Source organism: Oryctolagus cuniculus, chromosome 2 (assembly GCF_964237555.1).
Source record: "Oryctolagus cuniculus chromosome 2, mOryCun1.1, whole genome shotgun sequence".
In the NCBI taxonomy this organism is placed as follows: Eukaryota; Metazoa; Chordata; class Mammalia; order Lagomorpha; family Leporidae; genus Oryctolagus; species Oryctolagus cuniculus.
In genome coordinates this window covers 199,321,194-199,339,401 of record NC_091433.1, presented here as the reverse complement: position 1 = coordinate 199,339,401, position 18,208 = coordinate 199,321,194, and the positions used below count along the sequence as shown (strand labels likewise).

Genomic DNA, 18,208 nt, shown 5'->3' with positions numbered 1-18,208 from the left:
TCAGGCCTGCAGCCTTATCGCGTGACAAGAAACGGCAGGCCTGTCTGACCACGTGTGGCCCACACGGGACAGAACACAGCACACAGGTGCTTCCCACGCAACTGGAAATCGGCTCAGAGAATCTACGGACACCTGAGGCGCCCACTCATGCTGGAAGGACAGCCCGGCCACCCTCCTGGCCATCTGTTTCCCATGCGGCCCCGGCGCCCGTCCCCTCCCTCCGCGTGTGCCTGGAGGCCCGGAGTGGCTGCAGGAAGCACCTCCCAGGGTCAGCGAGGGCCCGGCTCCGCAGAGCCACACTCACAGTCTCTTCATGGACACCAGGCCGCTGAAGGTCCCGGGAACCAGGTGTGTGATCCGGTTGTTGTGCAGGAACCTGTTGGCAGAGGCCACGGGCAGAGCGGGTCTCAGAAGCGAGGGAAGAGCAGCAGCGCAGACCAATCAGCTCTGGAACTCAGCAGCGCCACCCGCTCGGCGCAGACGGCCGGGAGCGCCACCCCGCGGGGCCACAAGGCCACCGCTTCCTGTGTGGAACCCTCAGTCCCGCCCCCGGGCTGTCCACCCTGCTCAGAGCGGGACTTGGCCTCGCCTCAGCTGGGCCCGGCCGCACAACCCCGGGGCCCACTTACAGCCTCTCGAGCTTCGGCAGGTGCTGGAAGGCCTCCGGGTCCAGCGTCTCTATCTGGTTGAAGTGCAGGTATCTGTCGGGTTGGAAGCAGAACGCACAGGACTGCAACAACCCGCTGCCGCAGACCCGCCTCTTGGGGTCCAGACCATTTCAAGCGCATGTGTCACCGAGGAATCCCTACGTGTCCACAGCGCATGGCACACAAGAGAAAGCTGAAACTGGGAGACTCGGGACAGGGGCCAGCCACGCATTCTGTCGCGTGGCCTGGGTGGGCACAGCAGGAGTCCCAGCCACACGTTCTGTCCACGTGGCCTGGGTGGGCACAGCGGGAGTCCCAGCCACACGTTCTGTCCACGTGGCCTGGGTGGGCACAGCGGGAGTCCCAGCCACACGTTCTGTCCACGTGGCCTGGGTGGGCACAGCGGGAGTCCCAGCCACACATTCTATCCACGTGGCCTGGGTGGGCACAGTGGGAGCCCACCCCGCATCACCCCCGAATCTGACCAAACCACACACAGCCACATCCTATCAGCAGCATCTGTACAGAAACCCCAGCCCCCGCAGGACCCAGCAGGGCCAGCACAGGGACGGGGACAGGGGACACGCTGGGGAGGACAGTGTGCGCCCCCAACATCCCCAACACGGGAGCCAGGGCCACACCGCCTCGTCTGAGCCGCTGCCTCCTGTCCCACACACAAACTGGGAACAAGCAACGTCCTCTCGTCCTGCACACTCAGGTTTCCCTGGGCAGCACGAGGCGGCCTCAGCCCAGGGCCCCGTGGGGCAGCCCCTGGCCCAGGGAGCAGGGAGGGGCTCGGCTGCACACAGAGTGTGGTTCTCACCGAGGTGCCGCGGGCCACACGAGGAACAGCAGCAAAGCTCAGTGCTTTCAGGTGAAACTCACAAACCCAACACGGTCACCGCATGTCCACTCCCTGGGCAGAACCAGCATGGCGGGGGGAGGGGAGCCCCGAGCCTGTGAGGCCCCTCCCCGAGGACCTGTGTCAGGGCCCTGCTCACCACGGGCAGGGCTGTGCCCACCCCCGCACGCCAGGACAGGAAGTGGGAGAGCCCCATCCTGCCCTCAGTGGTGGTCCCAGGGGAGCATGTGACACTGGCTCCCAAGGCAGATGGAGGCAGGCTGAGATGTCCAGTCCCCATCACAGGCCCCCACTCTGTACCGGGCAGCGTGGGGCTCAGAACCGAGACACAGCCAAGCTGGTAGGCCAAGCCCGTTCCTGTCCAGCCAGCCAGGGGATGCGTCCCGGGCTTCATGGGGAGGGTGACCCAGGCCCTGTCCAGGCAGGACACCTGGGGTGTGCAAGGCCCAACGCACAGGGGTTGGTCTTGATCCCTGCCCCTGACCCAGCCGTGCAGGACTCCAGGCACCCCGGTGTCTCCTCCCAGAGAGAGCTGGCGGTGTCCCAGTAAGTGAGGTCATAGTGAATGCACGCCCCCTCTCAGAGACACTCGGCAGCCCCTGGGCGGCACCCAGGACACACCCACGAGACTTCCCACGCTGGCCGGAGTGGCTGCACAAGAACAGGGCCGGCAGATCCAGTGGAGCGTCCCTCCATGGGGACACCTGGCTTGCGCTCCAGGTGACGCTGCCAGTCTCCCAGAGAGCGCCCTGCCTGGGGGGACAAGTCGTTCCGTGCATCGTGAAGCCAGGGCTCAGCAGGCGACCAGGCTCCTGTGCCAGCACAAGGCAGCGGCCCCCCCGGAACCCCACATCCCGCTCCTGTTTCTGCCAGTTTCCGGCACTTCTCTCCCCAGACCCCAGCCCCTCGTCCTTGCAGATAACCCCGCCTGACCCCCTCAAGCTAGAGCCCGGAGCTGCCGGCTCTGACCACAGCATCACGTGTGTGTCAGGCACAGACTCACCCTCTGTCACCTGCCGCTGCACCCGGCTCCTACCCTCCCCTTCCCTCGACGGCTTCTCCCCACAGCCTCGCGCCTGGGCAGTCAGCAGGGGAAGCCCGGCTCTCCTCTGGAGCCAGGAGCCCCGAGCCAGCACAGGCACATGGCTGGAACTCCCAGTCTGCGCAGGACACGGCAACGCACATGGCCGCAGTGGCAGGGTCACACCGAGGTCCCCTGCAGCTGCTTCCATCCCTGTCCGCTGACCCCACAGGAGGGGGGTCCAGCGTCCCGAGTGCAGGGCGACTGCCTGGGAACAGAGACCTCCCAACCCCCAGACTGCACCGCGAGACCAGCTGACTTCACAAGCCACCCAAGTACGGGGGCTCAGTCACACGCAACAACCGCTAACTGGAACTGCACGGAGGGAAGTGTGTTCTCTCCACATCCGTGCCATCGTGGCTGAAGAGACGAAACCGTGCAAGGGGCCCAGGCCATGGTGCTACCTGCACCCTGGGAGGCGCAGAGCCCGCCGACCTCACTGCTCTCGGTGCCACGGAGCACGGTCGGGGGCGGGGCGCTGCGGCCGCGGCGTGGTCATGCACATGCCCCCTACAGCCCAGCAGTACAGACGTGCATCATGCAAGCAGCACACGAGTCCACCACAGCAACGGGCACGGGAGGGAAGGGCACTTACAGTTGCTCTAGAGAGGAAAGTCCCTTAAACGCTTGCCTGTCAATTGCCTGGATCTCATTCTTGTACAAATAGCTGAAACAAGAAACACGGGCGAATTAGCACACAGACAGGCAAACTCCAGACGGAGAAGGGTGACGTCGACACACGGAGACGGTTTTAGATGAGCAAACAGCATCTGCAGTGGCTGCAGGCGCTCTCGGGGACTCCCTGCCCTCCAACCTCAAGTTCAAGTCCACACCCAGGCCGGGGGCGGGGGGTGGGTCACACCATTGCTCTGTGTGTCAACCGATTCCCCGGTTTCTAGACTGCGGCTTTGCATGACATCTCTGCCCCAAGCCTGCAGAAAATAAAAACTCTTCCTGCACAAATAAGAGGAATACCCTGAGCGCAACCCGCGGTCACAGACACAGCTCCCAAACAGCCGACGGAGCTCAGAGCAGCCCTGAGCAGCCCGATTGGCTCCTGAGCCTCTCTCCACCTGGAATCCCATTCTCCCAGGAAATAGCAAGAGGGGCTGTCACTGCACAGCCGGCCAACTGAAGGCAGCTTCTACGTTTTTAAATGAATACAATCGTTAAAAGAGGAGTCACATGAACATCACAGCTCAAGTTCATGTTTTTCCACACCGTCTTTGGCCACACGTGAGCTCCGTGGCAGTTGAGCAGCCCCCCAGATGCACGGTCTGGTCCCCCACTAAGGAGCCTGCTGAGTCCAACGCAACCCCCCCCCCCCCCCCACACACACACCCAGGACCACAGCTCTCACACAGAGGCGCAATCCCAAAAGGAGCCACAGGGCCGTGCTCAATGGCCACCAGTGCGGAGCGCGGAGCCCCAGGGGCGTGCAGGGCGCAGAGGGCTCCAGGCTCAGAGGTGCTGGGCACAGGTTCCCAGGAGCATGCAGGGCAGAGCAGGCTGTGTGCTCACGGCAGACCGTCGGCCACGTTACTTTTGACAGACCACCAACTTCTGAGGCGGGCAGACGCACAGTCTCGCTCCACACTCCTGGCTCCTGGTTGGGGCAGGAGGCCTCGAATGGATGACCTGGTGTCAGGGTTCCACCTACCCGTGCTGCCACACAAATCCCTTTTGTGCAATGCTCGCTCGCGGTGCCAGAACTTTCACTCCAGCGGGCAAGGTGTTTGACTGCATTTTAACTCATAACTGAGAGCAGGCATGGAGCCTGGTGGCCTGGACACTCATATCCACACCAGAGTGCCTGGGTTCAAATCCTGGCTCCAGCTCCAACACACAGGCTGGGAGGCAGCCATGGTGGAAGAAGTCTTGGGTCCCTGCCACCCACGTGGGAGACCTGGATAGAGTTCCTGGCTATAGCCCGGTCAGTCCTAGCTTTTGTGGGCATTTGGGGAGTGAAGCAGCAACTGAGAGATCTGTCCGTAGGTCTCCCCCTGCCTATCCAATAATCAAACGTAAAGCAAGTAAAACAATATCTGGTGTGCATCGGCCACGTCCAGTGCCACGAGGCACTGAAGCAGTTCTCACTTCTCCCGTGGTGCAGCTGTGCCCAGAGGGCCTCAGCCATCATCAGAAGCCTCAGCACCCCGCCAGAGTCCCGTAGGGACCGGCTGCCGGCACCCACAGCTGGCCTGGCCAGGGAGTTACCTCGCTGGGTTGTACAGGCTAGAGTCCTTGGCAGCCAGATCTTGGGTAAGACATCAACCTCCTGCACCTGTTTCTCCTTCTGCACAGTGGACAGAAGCACCGAGGGGAAATGGACAGACACAAGCGTTTAGGAAAAGCCCAGCACTTCCCGCTGCGGCTTGGGTCATTCCCGAGGTTGGACAGTGTGCAGGTGCCCACGCCCAGGTCAAAGCATCCGCGAGAGCCCAGCTGGAGCTCGTCCTTTCAAAGAACACCAGGTTGGGGGGGGGGGGGGGCGCTGTGGTGCGGTAGGCTAATCCTCCGCCTGGGGCGCCAGCATCCCATATGGGCGCCAGTTCTAGTCCCAGCTGCTCCTCTTCCGATCCAGCTCTCTGCTGTGGCCCGGGAAAGCAGTAGAGGATGGCCCAAGTCCTTGGGCCCCTGTACCCACACGGGAGACTGGGAAGAAGCACTTGGCTCCTGGCTTCGGATCGGTGCAGCTCTGGCCGTTGTGGCCACTTGGGGAGTGAACTGACGGAAGGAGGACCTTTGTCTCTGTCTCTGCCTCTCACTGTCTGTAACTCTACCTCTCAATAAATAAATAAAATCTTTAAAAAAAAATAAGAACACAGGCACCGTGTTCACAAAGACTCGGAAGTGTGGCTCTGGGAGCAGAGCCCGCAGTGACCACTTCTACTCATCCAGTGCCTCCTTGTACCGCATCACACGGGTGACCTTTGAGTCCACCTGCCTCGGGAATCCACTCCAGTATCAGGCAGTTAATGGAAGGCGCAGGCCCACCAGAACTCACTCTGGCTCTAGGAAGGAGGCACGATGCTCTTCCGAGACTACACATGGCACTGACTGAATGTAAGGGCGCCTCTGAAAAGCTGCAGAAATGCAATTAAAAGATACGTTTACTTTGGTTCAAAAAATAAATCTATAAATCCACGCAAATGAGGGGTCTTCAAAAAGGTGATGGAAACTGTATATTACGGCAGAACTCGGCGTGGATTTTCTAATCAGCACTTATCAAGACGTGCTCCACCCAGGAGCGCCAAGGACATGGAGAAGATACCAGGGATGGCACAGAGCTGGGTGATGGTCCCTCCAGGACGCGCTGGCCAGCTCTGCCCCATGTGCGATCCTGGGTTCCGCGCACGGTGCAGCCCCACTTCACCACCCGCCTCTACCTCGTGCCCATCCCAGGGTGAGGGATGGGAGAAGGCTGGCGCGTGGCTACTCAGTGGGGTGCTCTCCCAGCCAGGGGGAGTCCGGGACAGGCACCCCACACGCACCTCACTGAGACGTCTGCAGGGGGCACAGGGTGCTCGCAGATAACCCAACGCAACCAAGAGGTGACAACAAGGATCACACACACACACACACACACACACAGAGTGACGGCTGTCAGCTGGCTGCATCTCACTCCCAGAATCGAGAGCTCCCTTCTGGATCCTGCACAGCACTCAGACAAGCAAACAACGACCCTCACGGGATTAAGAGGAGACTTGTCTGTCACTTCCAAAGACAGTGACGAGGCTCGGCGCTGCCCAGGCACAGAACCTGAGCTCCAAGCCCGAGGCCAGAAGTGAGGGCAGAGTTCGTCTACACAACATCTTCAAGCACACACGTGGTGGAAATTTTCTGAACAGAGTTAAAGACAGCCTGGAATTGAGAACACCTGGCTGGAATAAAGCCGCTGTCTGCAGCGCCAGCACCCACTGTGGGCGCCAGTTCCAGTCCCGGCTGCTCCACTTCTGACCCAGCGCCCTGCTATAGCCTGGGAAAGCAGTGGAAGATGGCCCCAAGAACCCTCATGCGAGACTTGGGAGAACCCCCTGGCTCCTGGCTTCAGCCTAGCCCAGCCCCAGCCGTTGCAGCCATCTGGGGAGTGAACCAGTGGATGGCGGACCCCTCCCCCGTGTGTGTGTGTGTGTGTGTGTCTCCCTCCATGTAATTCTGCCTTTCAAATAAATCTTCATAAAAAACACATTTTAGACACATCTAAAAACATATCCAAAGGTTCCTTAACACCAAGAAGATGGCTTAGTTTTTAAAACCCACATGAAGATGTGTAGGGTCAGTTAGGACACAGATTTCCAATAAACGTAACGGAGAGAAACCCTGCACCAAGAGGGCTCTCTGGGTGAGAATCCCAGTGCTCCTGACGGGCCTGGAACCCGGCTGTGACCCGAGCAGGACGGACCCCAGAGCAGCGCTTGTGGGAGGCCGTTTTCAAAAGCCTAAGACTAACTTCAACACACAGGGGGCGCCCTAAGTCCTCACACGGTAACCACCACCGATCCTCAAAATCAGAGCACAGTTTAGCTACATAAAAGCAAGGGGGTGGCGAGGCGGCACTTGCAGGAGGGTGGGAGAGCGGGCAGGAGCCAGCGGCTCAGTTGCCCTGCTAGGACTGGGAGCCCTGAGGGCTCACGCCTGGCTCACGGGCTGTGTGTCCCTGCGGGCGGCCGGCCACCTGCTTCCGTCTCCAGCAGAGGCACTGTTGCTCCCCCCCATTTTCAGAGGCTCGGCCTACGTGGCTCAAGGCGTGGCGATGGGACGCGAGGAGTCACAGGGGGAGCGTTTCCCACCTGGGGGAAACACCCTCGGACGGCCGGAAGCTCCCCCAAGCCCACCCACGGCGCGGTGTCTACGGCCCGGCTGCAGCGCAGTGCAGTCTACTCACAGGTACTTGAGGTTCTCCAGGTCCTCGAAGGCCCCGCCGGGGATCCTCTGCACCTGGTTGTTGTTGAGGAGCCTGCGGAAGGAAGCCCCGTGGAAATCAGGGCAGCATCTCGGCCGTGCGGAGGGAAGGCATCCCTCCAGCCCGCGCCAGGCCGCAGAGCTTGCACGGCACCGCACGGGCGCCGAGGCGGCACACAGCCACTCACGGTCAGCGTGCCCCTCGCACCTCCCTGCAGACACGGCCCCTGCTCCGCCCAAGGCGCCGTGCGAGGACAGCCGGGCCCCGGCACTTCAGCAGGACGTGAGGGCCGCGTCCCCTGCAGCCTGGGACTCAGCTGACAGGCCACTGGTTGGCTCTCGCTCCCGAAGTTCAGTCCTGGCGCAGTGAGTTCTGCAGGTTCCCACAGAGGGTCTGGACCCCGGGGCACAAGAGGACGACTCTGGGTGCAGCCGCACTGAGGGGAAAGGCCACTCTGCTCACCTCGCCACAGAAGAGGTGAGGGGACACCCAGGGGGACACCTGCCCCAGCTGGCAGCAGTGCTGGAGGGGGCTGGCGTGGTGGGCACACACCAGGCCCACCAGGGGTCCAAGCTGGTCCTCGCACCACGTGGGGCCCGGGGCCGGTGGCCGGTGTGTACGATCCACACCTCCCCCACCCACCCCCCTAGGCCGTGGACGCCCAGGGGCCGGCCGATCCCTGTGCTCAGCAGTGGGCTCCCCAGGGAACATCTCCACTTACAGCGTGTTCAAGTTCCTCAGCCGCCGGAACGCCCCCGGCTGGATCTCCCGGATTCTGTTGAAGCGAAGATCCCTGCAAGGAGACAGGAAGGCGTTTAAGGGTGCGGGGCGGCCACGGTGCTCCCACCCGGGCCGCCACTGGGCATCTGCAAAGTGCCGGTGAGGCAGGACGCCACGAACCCCCAGCCGGCCGCACTGCCTGGGCAACCGCGGAGGGAGGCAGCAGCCCGCAGATGCACGGTCCCCACGGCCCCCCTGCTGCACGAGCCGAGGTCCCCGAGTCTCAGCTGGGCTCGCACACTTCAGAGCCGGACTGTAGCCTCGGCAAGTGTGTGTGCAGGGCAGGCAGACGGCTGGGCAGGTCCAGGCACCAGAGCACCAAGGGCCACTGGGAGCCAGCAGATGCCGCAGGGACAGACTGGTCACGGCCTCAGAGGGAACCCGCCACCTGACACCTGGATTCCCACAGCCCCGCGGCTCCCCGGTGCGCACTCCCATGGGTGTGATGGGGCCCAGGCACAGGAGGGCAGCCACGGCCCTGGTGCTGCCATGAGCCAATGATGCCTGGGCCTGGCAGCCAGGCACAGCCAGCAGACCCGGCCTGCTTCATGGTGGCTCCGTCCCTGCCTAGCAACGGACACAACCAAAGTCAGTGCCACATCAGGGCAGAGAGGAGGTGCTGAGGGGCTGGGTGAGGGGCGGGGACGGCACAAAGCTGAGCCGGGCAGGAATCCGCCTCAGGTCCTGGCCTGTGCTCTGGCTCGTGTCTGTCCCCAGGGCTCCTGTGTCGGGCACTCAGTCACGGCTCTGCAGGGTAGGCTGCCGCCTGCAACACCTGCCCCCTGCCGACGACCTGGGGAGCCTGCCCTGCCCTGCCCCTCTGACCCGTTTTCTACTGTCTCTTCTTGAAGAGGCACGCAGGGGTGTGGCTGAACACCTGCCACGCCTGAGCCCGCTCTCCCAGGGCCTGTGTCCCCAGCCACAGCAGTGATGTGGACCCCGGGTCCCTAGGTTGCAGCCCCCAGCCCGTGACGGTGCTGGGTCACTCGGAGGTGATGAGGTTTGGGAGAGGTCCTGAGAGTGAGGCCTGTGACGGGATCCACGTGGGCCTGCGAGGGAGGACGCAGAGGCAGAGCCTGCTTCCCCACGGGCGAGGACACGCGAGTAGGAAGCGACGCCCATGGCCCCTGGCCACAGCCCCCACACAGGCAAACGGGCAGTTGCTTCTCAAGCACTGGTCTGGTTGTGGCCATGGCCACGGTGCAGGCAGGAACACTGTCCCCGTGCCCTCTGCCTGGCCCCGCTGCCCACTGCCACTCACCCCACTCCCCGAGCAGCCTGCCCAGAGGACCCCCGAACCCCCCAGGCGACTGTAAACAGCACGGACCATTTCACATGTTTAAAATCTCCACTTATTTACGAGAGAGGCAGAGAGCGAGCAAGCAGAGAGAGAGAGAGCATGCACGCGTGCCCCTCCCCGTCCACTGGTTTGTTCCCCAAAAACCCACAACAGCCAGGACAGGACGGGGCAGGCCAAAGCCGGAAATGCCACCCAGGTCTCCCCATGGCTGGCAAGGACCCACCTACTACAGCCACCACTGCTGCCTCCCAGGGCGCACGCCTGCAGGAAGCTGGGGTCAGGTGGAGCAGAGGGGGTGCAGGTGTCCTCGCCTCTGGGGCACCTGCCACCCATCGCCGCCGCCGCAGCTCTGGAGCAGTTCCAGGCAGACGTGCCGAAGGCCAGCACCACACACGCCTGCTGGGCGCCCGACCAGCTGCCTATAAGCACAGCCACTTCCCAGGCCGGCTGCCGTCCCAAGCCGACTCAGAGAGCCTTCCAGGGCAGGCCGAGTGACCGCCGCCAATCACATCGGGCACCCATTCTGCGCCCCTGCTCCCCATGATGGAGCCGCACTGAAGTCTGGCAAAGGCCCGGTCATAGAGGCCCAGCTCCCCCTGCGGTGACCAAGCCTCCGAGCAGAGCCGTGGCACTGCCAGATCCCGGCATCCGCCGCCGCCAGCATCACGTAGGGAAAACCTGCCAGGCACCACCCCAGGGACAGGACGGCCACAGCACTGACCCGGCCAGACAAGAGGCGGCACCTCCACTCAGCAGAGAGGGGACGGCGCAGGAGGGCAGGGCTGAGCAGAGCGAAGGGGTTAAGTAACAGAACCAAGAGAGCAAGCCAGCGTTGGCCGGGTAGCCCTGCGGGGGCCCAGAAGCAGGGCCGAGGAAGGCAGACGGCTTCCTGGTGGTCAGGCCACGGACGAGACAGCGCCCTGGCTCCCGAGCCCAGGGGGGCCAAGGCACAGCGCCTGCTGCTCCTCCCAGGCTCTCTCCCCTCAGGTGCACCCAGGCCCCAGCCTGCAGGCCCCAGGAGCCCACTTCCACCAGCCTGTCTTACAGCGCGCGCCCAGCATAGCAGCCTTCCACATGCTGCCCTGCCGGGGTCCTGGGCCTCCTGCAGGCTCCTGCTGGGCCACCATGCCCCGTCCTCCCCCTCAGACCCGTACAGCAAGCAGACTGCAGGATGAGGCACCTGCTCCTGGGCCCAGCAGCACCAGCCGAGGTCCTGCCGGAGCCCAGGGCCCTCCCACATCAGCCAGGCCCAGGAGCCCTGCCCTGGGGACCCCTGGAGCAGAGCAGCCGTTCCTGCTGCAGAGCTGGACAACAGGACCCGGGCTCACTGACCGAGGGCTCGGCTCTGCTGCCAGCATCCAGCAATGAGAGCCTCCGACCTCGGCCTGCTGGACCTGAACGCGGCCCCTTTGGTGAACTGCGAGCCAGTGTATCAGGCTGCCCGGGGATGGGCGGTCGGCCCAGCAGCCGACACCACGTCCCACAGCAGGTGCCTGGGTTGGACCCCAGCTCCCGATTTTACTTCCTGCTGATGCAGACCCTTGGAGCAGGGTGATGGCTCCAGTCACTGGGTTCCTGGTACCCTCCGGGGAAACCTGGGTTGGGTTCCCAGCTCCTGGGACAAACCTAGACCCAGCTGCTGTGCATATCTGGGGAAAGACCCAGAGGATGGGAGCTGTGTGCTTATTTTTTTCTGCCTCTTAAATAATACAAAAATGTTTTTTGAAAAATCAAGCTGTGGGACCAGTGCTGTGGTATAGTGGGTAAAGCCGCCATCTGCAGTGTTGGCATCCCATGTGGGCGTTACTTCTAGTCCTGGCTGTTCCACTTCTGACCCAGCTCTCTGCTATGGCCTGAGAAAGCAGTGCAAGATGGCCCAAGTCCTTGGGCCCCTGCACCCACGTGGGAGAGGCCCCTGGCTCCTGGCTTCGGATCTGCACAGCTCCAGACGTTGTGGCCATCTGGGGAGTGAACCAGTAAATGGATGACTTTTTCTTCCTCTCCTCGCCTCTCCTCTCTTCTTCTCTCTCTGCCTCTGCCTCTCTGTAATTTTTTCAAATAATAAGTAAATCTTTTTTAAAAAAATCACACGTGGGGCAGGTGTTGCTGCGGGTTAAGCTGCCACCTGCAACACCCGCATCCCATGTCCGGCGCCGGTGTGAGTCCCAGCTGCTCCATGTCCAGCCCAGCGTCCTGCTGCTGCACCCGGGAAGGTGAGAGATGATGGCCTGAGCACCTGGGTCCCTGCCACCACATGGGAGACCCAAGTGGAGCTCCCGGCTCCTGGCTTCGGCCTGGCCCGGCCACAGCTGTTGTGGGCACTTGGGGAGTGAGCCAGCAGACGGAAGATCCATCTCTTGCCCCCCTACCCCGCCCCCATCACGCTGCCTTTCAAATAAATAAATAGTTTTGAAAAAGCCATTCTTTACTAGGTTGAGTTTGGTTCAGCTGATGCTTGTAAATCCTTTTCTCACAGAAGTACATTGGGGGCCAGCGCTGTGGTATATTCAGCTAAGCCTCTGCCTGCAGTGCCGGCATCCCATATGGGCGCTGGTTCGAGTCCCAGCTGCTCCACTTCTATCTGGCTCCCTGCTGATAGTCTGGGAAAGCAGTGGAGGATGGCCCAAGTGCCTGGGCCCCTGCATCCACACAGGAGACCTGGAAGCAGCTCCTGGCTTGATGGGCCCAGCTCCGGCTGTTGCAACCATCTGGGGGTGAACCAGCGCTGGAACACCTCTCTCTCTGTCTCTAATCTGCCTCTCAAGTGAATAAATAAATCTTAAAAAAAAAAAAAAAAAAAAAAAGGAAGTACTTTGAATTAACAGCCCCTCCCCCACAGACTCTTTCCATCACTGATTTTTAAAATGTAACTCAACTCGATTCGGTATTTGGCAAGCAGCTCTGAATAAACAGGAAGTCATGGCTAGAAATCATGGGATATTTATACATGATTTTTATAAATTCAGTTTTATGCTTGTTCTCATGTCTATATTCTTTTTCACAAATAATTCAAGAAAGTATAAAAAATGCACAGGAAAAACAGTGTTTAGAGTATTAGGAGGAAGGGGAAAAGGCGGTCAGGGCAGGAAGAGAAAGGTCAGCAGGTGCTGGAGGGGGACAGGTGGCCCCAGGCATCCAGCAACCGAGGCCTGGACACAGCTGACCCAGGACAAGAACCACGAGACCCCCTGCGGCCCCAGCCAAGCGTGCAGGGGGAGGGAAGCATCCACCCATGGGACCCTCGCCAACACCTAGCACCCAACCCTACTGACCCTACACGAGGCCTGCCAGCCGACCTGCACCCTCGTTCTGCTGACGCACTCCTGGCCAGCCCCCAGAGGTCTCTCTGGACACTCGAGCATCAGCAGATCATAACGGGCATGTGCTCCTTTGCCCAAGTTAGAAGTCAAAGCAAAACCCAGAGCACAAAGCAGAAAACAAGGCGAACACGAAGAGCAGGAGGGTCGGGGCCACAGCCCGGCTCGGTGCTCACGGACACGGGGCCGCTATGGTCCCTGCACACACAGTACCCGCAAGGCCCCGGCCTCTGCTCGGCAGGTCAGGGGCCCAGCCACGCATCTGCATGGAGGCCAGGGGCCCTTCTAGACGACCGAGGGCAGCAGCCCAGGGCTGACCTCCTCTGCCCATGACCACCGACAGCCCCAGCACGCAGGTGTCCCCATCTCTGTGACTGGCCAAAGACAGCCGACGTGGGGCCCCAGGAACACCACTTCGTGGGCCTTTTCCAAAGGCCTGAGGCCAGGCCACTGGGGCGTGGGCAGGAAGCACACACCAGGGGCCAGAAATCCCAGGGGTGGGCCTAGGCCCAGGTGGCTGACCACTGCACCCACAGCCTCCTTCTCAGGGAGACAGGTACAGAAGCCTAGTTGGCTCAGGACTTGTAAAGGGGAACAATGCGGAGAGCAAGCTGTGAGTGTGCACGGTTGTGTGCACACGTGACGTGAACACACAGACACACATGATGCATGGACACAAGCACACATGATGTAAGTATGTATACATGCACAAAATGTGTGCACATTATGTAAACCTGCAGTACAGATGTATGATGCAAACACAGACATGCACACATGTACACATGTGTGATGCAAACACATGGATAAGCACGTGATGTAAACACAGATAAGTATGCACACACATAAACACACACATGATTTAAACACATGGATGCATGTGCACAAGATGTAAACAGATGTCTGTGTACTCGAACACACATGAACGTGTACAAACACAATGTAAACAGACATGGGTGTGTATGTGTGGGCACAGTGTAAACAGCATGGACATGGGCACACGTGTAAACACACGTGGATGTACACACACACTCATGATCACAGGCACACAGAGTAAACACAGATGTGAGCTGACACGCGTGTGTATGTACACACAGAATGTAAACACATGGCGCACAATGCAGACATCCTGAGCTGTGGCCGTCGTATTATTCAGACTGTTGTCCAATGCGGCACTGACTCAAGGTACGTTTTTAATCTGCGATGTCTTCTTAAAAATCAAACGAGAGAGACCTGCACTGTAGGTGTGGCTTTCAGCACAGGAGAAAGTGAGTTTCTCTGGTCACTGGATTCAGAATGCTTAGGTCGGCTCTCGAGGTTGATGAGAGCACGGACCACGTTCCAAAGGCATGTCAAAGGAAAACCCCGGTAGACATGCTTGCTTGCTTTCTGAACACATTCCTGTTCATTATCCAACACGTGCACTGCCTGGACTGATGGAATGACGCAGGACGGCCCCCGGCAACGGACTCAGGCTTCCTGCAACTCTGCCTCTTCTCCGAGTGGCAGATAAACTGTTCACGTGCCTGAGCCACCTGGGACCGTCTCACTGCCCTCTGCGGCCTGAACGTGCCTGTCCCCACCCCCCAGGTCCTACCCTGGAGCCTGGGGTGTGGATACCCAAGGCGCTGGCGCGGAGATGGGCGTCCAGGGGGAGGCGAGGTCTCGAGAGAGTAGCCTCAGAGGAGACGAAAGCTCGTCCCCTCATCCTCCGAGGCCTGCAGCCACAAAGCAGCCCACCCCAGAGAAGCCAGCTCTGCTCTGACCTCCTGCACAGAGAAGGACCGCCTGCTGTCCACGCCTCCAGTCCCCACGTCTCTGTAAAGCCACCTGAGCGACAGGCAAGTCCCCCAGCAAAGTCCCCTGGTGACACAGGCAGCCCACTCGGGATGGGGGGTTGACTATCACAGCAGCAGGTGAGGCAGGGGCTGGTCACACCCAGCTGGTCACACACATAGCGAGAAACCCCTTCCCACGCAGGGCAGTGAGCACCACCCAGAGTGGCGCATCAGAGCCCTCTCACATCAGCCTCGCCCTAGACGCACACAGGGACAGGTCAGCACTGTCACCCATGGCATGAAGGCCGCTTGCTGTGCCTGCCCCCTCCCCGCCATCCTGGACACCTCGATGCCCCCCACCCACCCCCTCCCCACCGCCCTGGACACCTTGATGCCCCCACCTGCTCCCTCCCCTCCACCCTGGACACCTCGATGCCCCCCACCTGCCCCCTCCCCACCGCCCTGGACACCGTGATGCCCCCATCTGCCCCCTCCCCACTGCCCTGGACACCATGATGCCCCCACCCGCCCCCTCCCCACCGCCCTGGACACCTCGATGCCCCCCACCTGCTCCCTCCCCCCTGCCCTGGACACCATGATGCCCCCACCTGCCCCCTCCCCACTGCCCTGGACACCTCGATGCCCCCCACTTGCCCCCTCCCCACCGCCCTGGACACCACGATACCCCCACCTGCCCCCTCCCCACTGCCCTGGACACCTCGATGCCCCCCACTTGCCCCCTCCCCACCGCCCTGGACACCACGATGCCCCCACCTGCCCCCTCCCCAGTGCCCTGGACACCACGATGCCCCCACCTGCCCCCTCCCCACCGCCCTGGACACCTCGATGCCCCCACTTGCCCCCTCCCCACTGCCCTGGACACCACGATGCCCCCACCTGCCCCCTCCCCAGTGCCCTGGATATCACGATGCCCCCACCTGCCCCCTCCCCACTGCCCTGGACACCTCGATGCCCCCCGCCTGCCCCCTCCCCACTGCCCTGACACCTGGATGCTGCAGCCATCACCTCCAGCAAAGTACAGGTGCAGCAGACACTCCTGAACGCTTGCTTTTGATTTCTTTGCCTCTAAGCAGCCAACAGGGCTGTTCCAGTGCCCAGGGCACCCAGGGTGCGGCAGGAAATGAGCTTCTGACCGGACTGTGTTGGGCCCCAGAGAGAGAAGCTGAGAGGTGGACATCTCTTTGCCGAGGAGATGGCTGCACGGGGACTTCCGGGTTGCCGGCTAAGACAATGAACCAAGCTCTGCTGGGCCAGCAGAGCTGGAAGAACGCCTGTGAAAGCCACGGCCACAAGGAGACGCTGGGCCGTGTGGTCCTGGCCATGCCTGGGGTCCTGGCCATGCCTGTAACTCAGCTGTCAATCCTCTCTCCGTGTGACCTCCCCTCTAGGACTTAGGCACTGGGCCCCAGGAACCCTGTTCCCTTGGGTGTCAGAGGCCTGAACCGCCCACCTCAGGGCTCCTCTGTCTTGGCTGAGTAACTCCTGTGACGGAAGGGAGGACGCGTGGCCAGAGAGGATCCTGGGAGATGCGCTCGGGCTCCACCCCGGCCCAAGACCTTCTCCCAGGGGCACGGAGTCTGCACAGCTGCCCGCGCAGCCGGGTCCAGAGCGAGGCAGGCGCAGAGCGAGGCGGGGTCCCAGCCCCTCACTGAGCACAGCGCCTGAGAGATGCCAGCGGGTCCCCGAGGCGCAGTGAACTCCGCTCTCTCATCCAGCAAGCTCTTCAAAGATTCTGGCGTGTGAAAAGACCGAGGAACGTGTGAAGACAGCCAGCCAACAGGAAAATGTAAGAAGAAAGAAAAATCTCTCTCCTTCCAGCACACACTTTGACAAAGAGGAAAATGCCACAGGCGCGGTTCGGGAGCCGGAACTCGGGGAACGAACGTAGGCGCGGACGCGTTCAAGGGAGGCGCCTGCGCCGAAGCGCCAGTGTGCTTTTGGACTTGGGGATTTTTTAAATGAGCAGATGTGAAAGGGCGGAGGTCCAGGCCCAGCTGTTCTGGCCATTTGCGGGGTGAACCAGTAGACAGGGGACAGCTCCATCCCTCTCCATGTCTGTCACTCTGCCTTTCAAATCACCAAGAATTCAAACCAGTGAGGAAAACAGGCCCCTAGCGCAGACCCCTGCAGGCGACCCGCACTCGGGCTCCCGGAGCCTCTGGGGCTCTGAGCTCTGCCTGGCGTCCCTCTGAGAAGCAGTGAAGAGTGGCGGTGTGTAGCAGCCTCCGGCTGCCCTGGGCTCAGACACAAACAGGCCCGGAGCAAGGGAGCAGGGACACGGTCTCCTTGCAGGCCCACAGCAGAAGCTGTCCCAGACACAGCCTGCCGGGGCCCACGGGGTGCTGCCCACCACGGAGATGCCCGAGCTGGCAGTCAACACGCCAGCCAGAGAAGCTCTGTGCAGCTGTGGCTCCTGAGGCTTCATTCCACTATCTGGGGAGGAGGTACAGCTTCAAGGGGCTCCCAAGGAAGGAGCTTGGAGGGTAGTGGGGAGCGGGGAGACAGCACTCGAAGCTCTGAGGGCCGGAGTGGAAAGCAGAGAACAGGCTCAGCTCCCCCGAGGGTCCCCCTGCCTGGCAGCCTTGGTAGCACAGTCACCTGTGGAAACCATCACAGGCTGAACCACCCCAGAGACACACCTCACACAACTGACCTGGGAGACACACCTCACACAGCTGGCCTGGGAGACACACCTGACACCGCTGGCCTGGGAGACACGCCTCACACACCTGGCCTGGGAGACACACCTCACACACCTGGCCTGGGAGACACGCCTCTCACACCTGGCCTGGGAGACACACCTCACACACCTGGCCTGGGAGACACACCTGACACAGCTGGCCTGGGAGATATACCTGACACAGCTGGCCTGGGAGACACGCCTCTCACAGCTGGCCTGGGAGACACACCAGACACAGCTGGCCTAGGAGACACACCTCACACACCTGGCCTGGGAGACACAACTCAACACCTGGCCTGGGAGACACACCTCACACACCTGGCCTGGGAGACACAACTCAACACCTGGCCTGGGAGACACGCCTCACACACCTGGCCTGGGAGACACACCTCACACACCTGGCCTGGGAGACATGCCTCACACACCTGACCTGGGAGACACAAGTCACACACCTGACCTGGGAGACACAAGTCACACACCTGGCCTGGGAGACACACCTCAACACCTGGCCTGGGAGACACACCTCACACACCTGTACTACCAAACATCCCAGCTGATCTTCAAACACGTTACCATCAGCAACCTCAGCAAACCAGGCCCACTTAACAGAGAGCTCCCGTGTGGAGCGAGTGGCCGCCTCCCGGACCGAAGAGCTCTGCACTGGCGTGTGGCGTGTGGCTCACACACGGTACAACACGGCTTCCACAGGCCGCCTGCCCGCTGCTCTTACAGTCAGGAAGTCGAAACATCTTAAGTCAGAGCGGGGGCCATCGGGGCCGTCTGCACTGCGCTTGGCGGCTCTGGGAATGGCCCTCAGACAGAAACCTCAGCCGGCGCTC

The 18,208-nt window shown here is 61.5% G+C and overlaps 1 protein-coding gene across 2 annotated transcripts in view; it reads right to left on the bottom strand.

Annotated features, from left to right (window-relative positions):
• Nucleotides 1–18,208, bottom strand: part of PXDN (peroxidasin) — a 74,331-nt gene that overhangs the window by 33,572 nt on the left and 22,551 nt on the right. The window contains exons 2-6 of one of the 2 annotated variants that reach the window (XM_070069761.1): nucleotides 8,218–8,289; nucleotides 7,479–7,550; nucleotides 3,186–3,257; nucleotides 630–701; nucleotides 305–376 (exon numbers count right to left, since the gene is read on the bottom strand). In XM_070069761.1, coding sequence (XP_069925862.1) covers nucleotides 305–376; nucleotides 630–701; nucleotides 3,186–3,257; nucleotides 7,479–7,550; nucleotides 8,218–8,289 — 360 coding nt within the window. The remainder of the gene's footprint in view (nucleotides 1–304; nucleotides 377–629; nucleotides 702–3,185; nucleotides 3,258–7,478; nucleotides 7,551–8,217; nucleotides 8,290–18,208) is intronic. The other variant, XM_070069762.1, reaches the window with a different exon arrangement.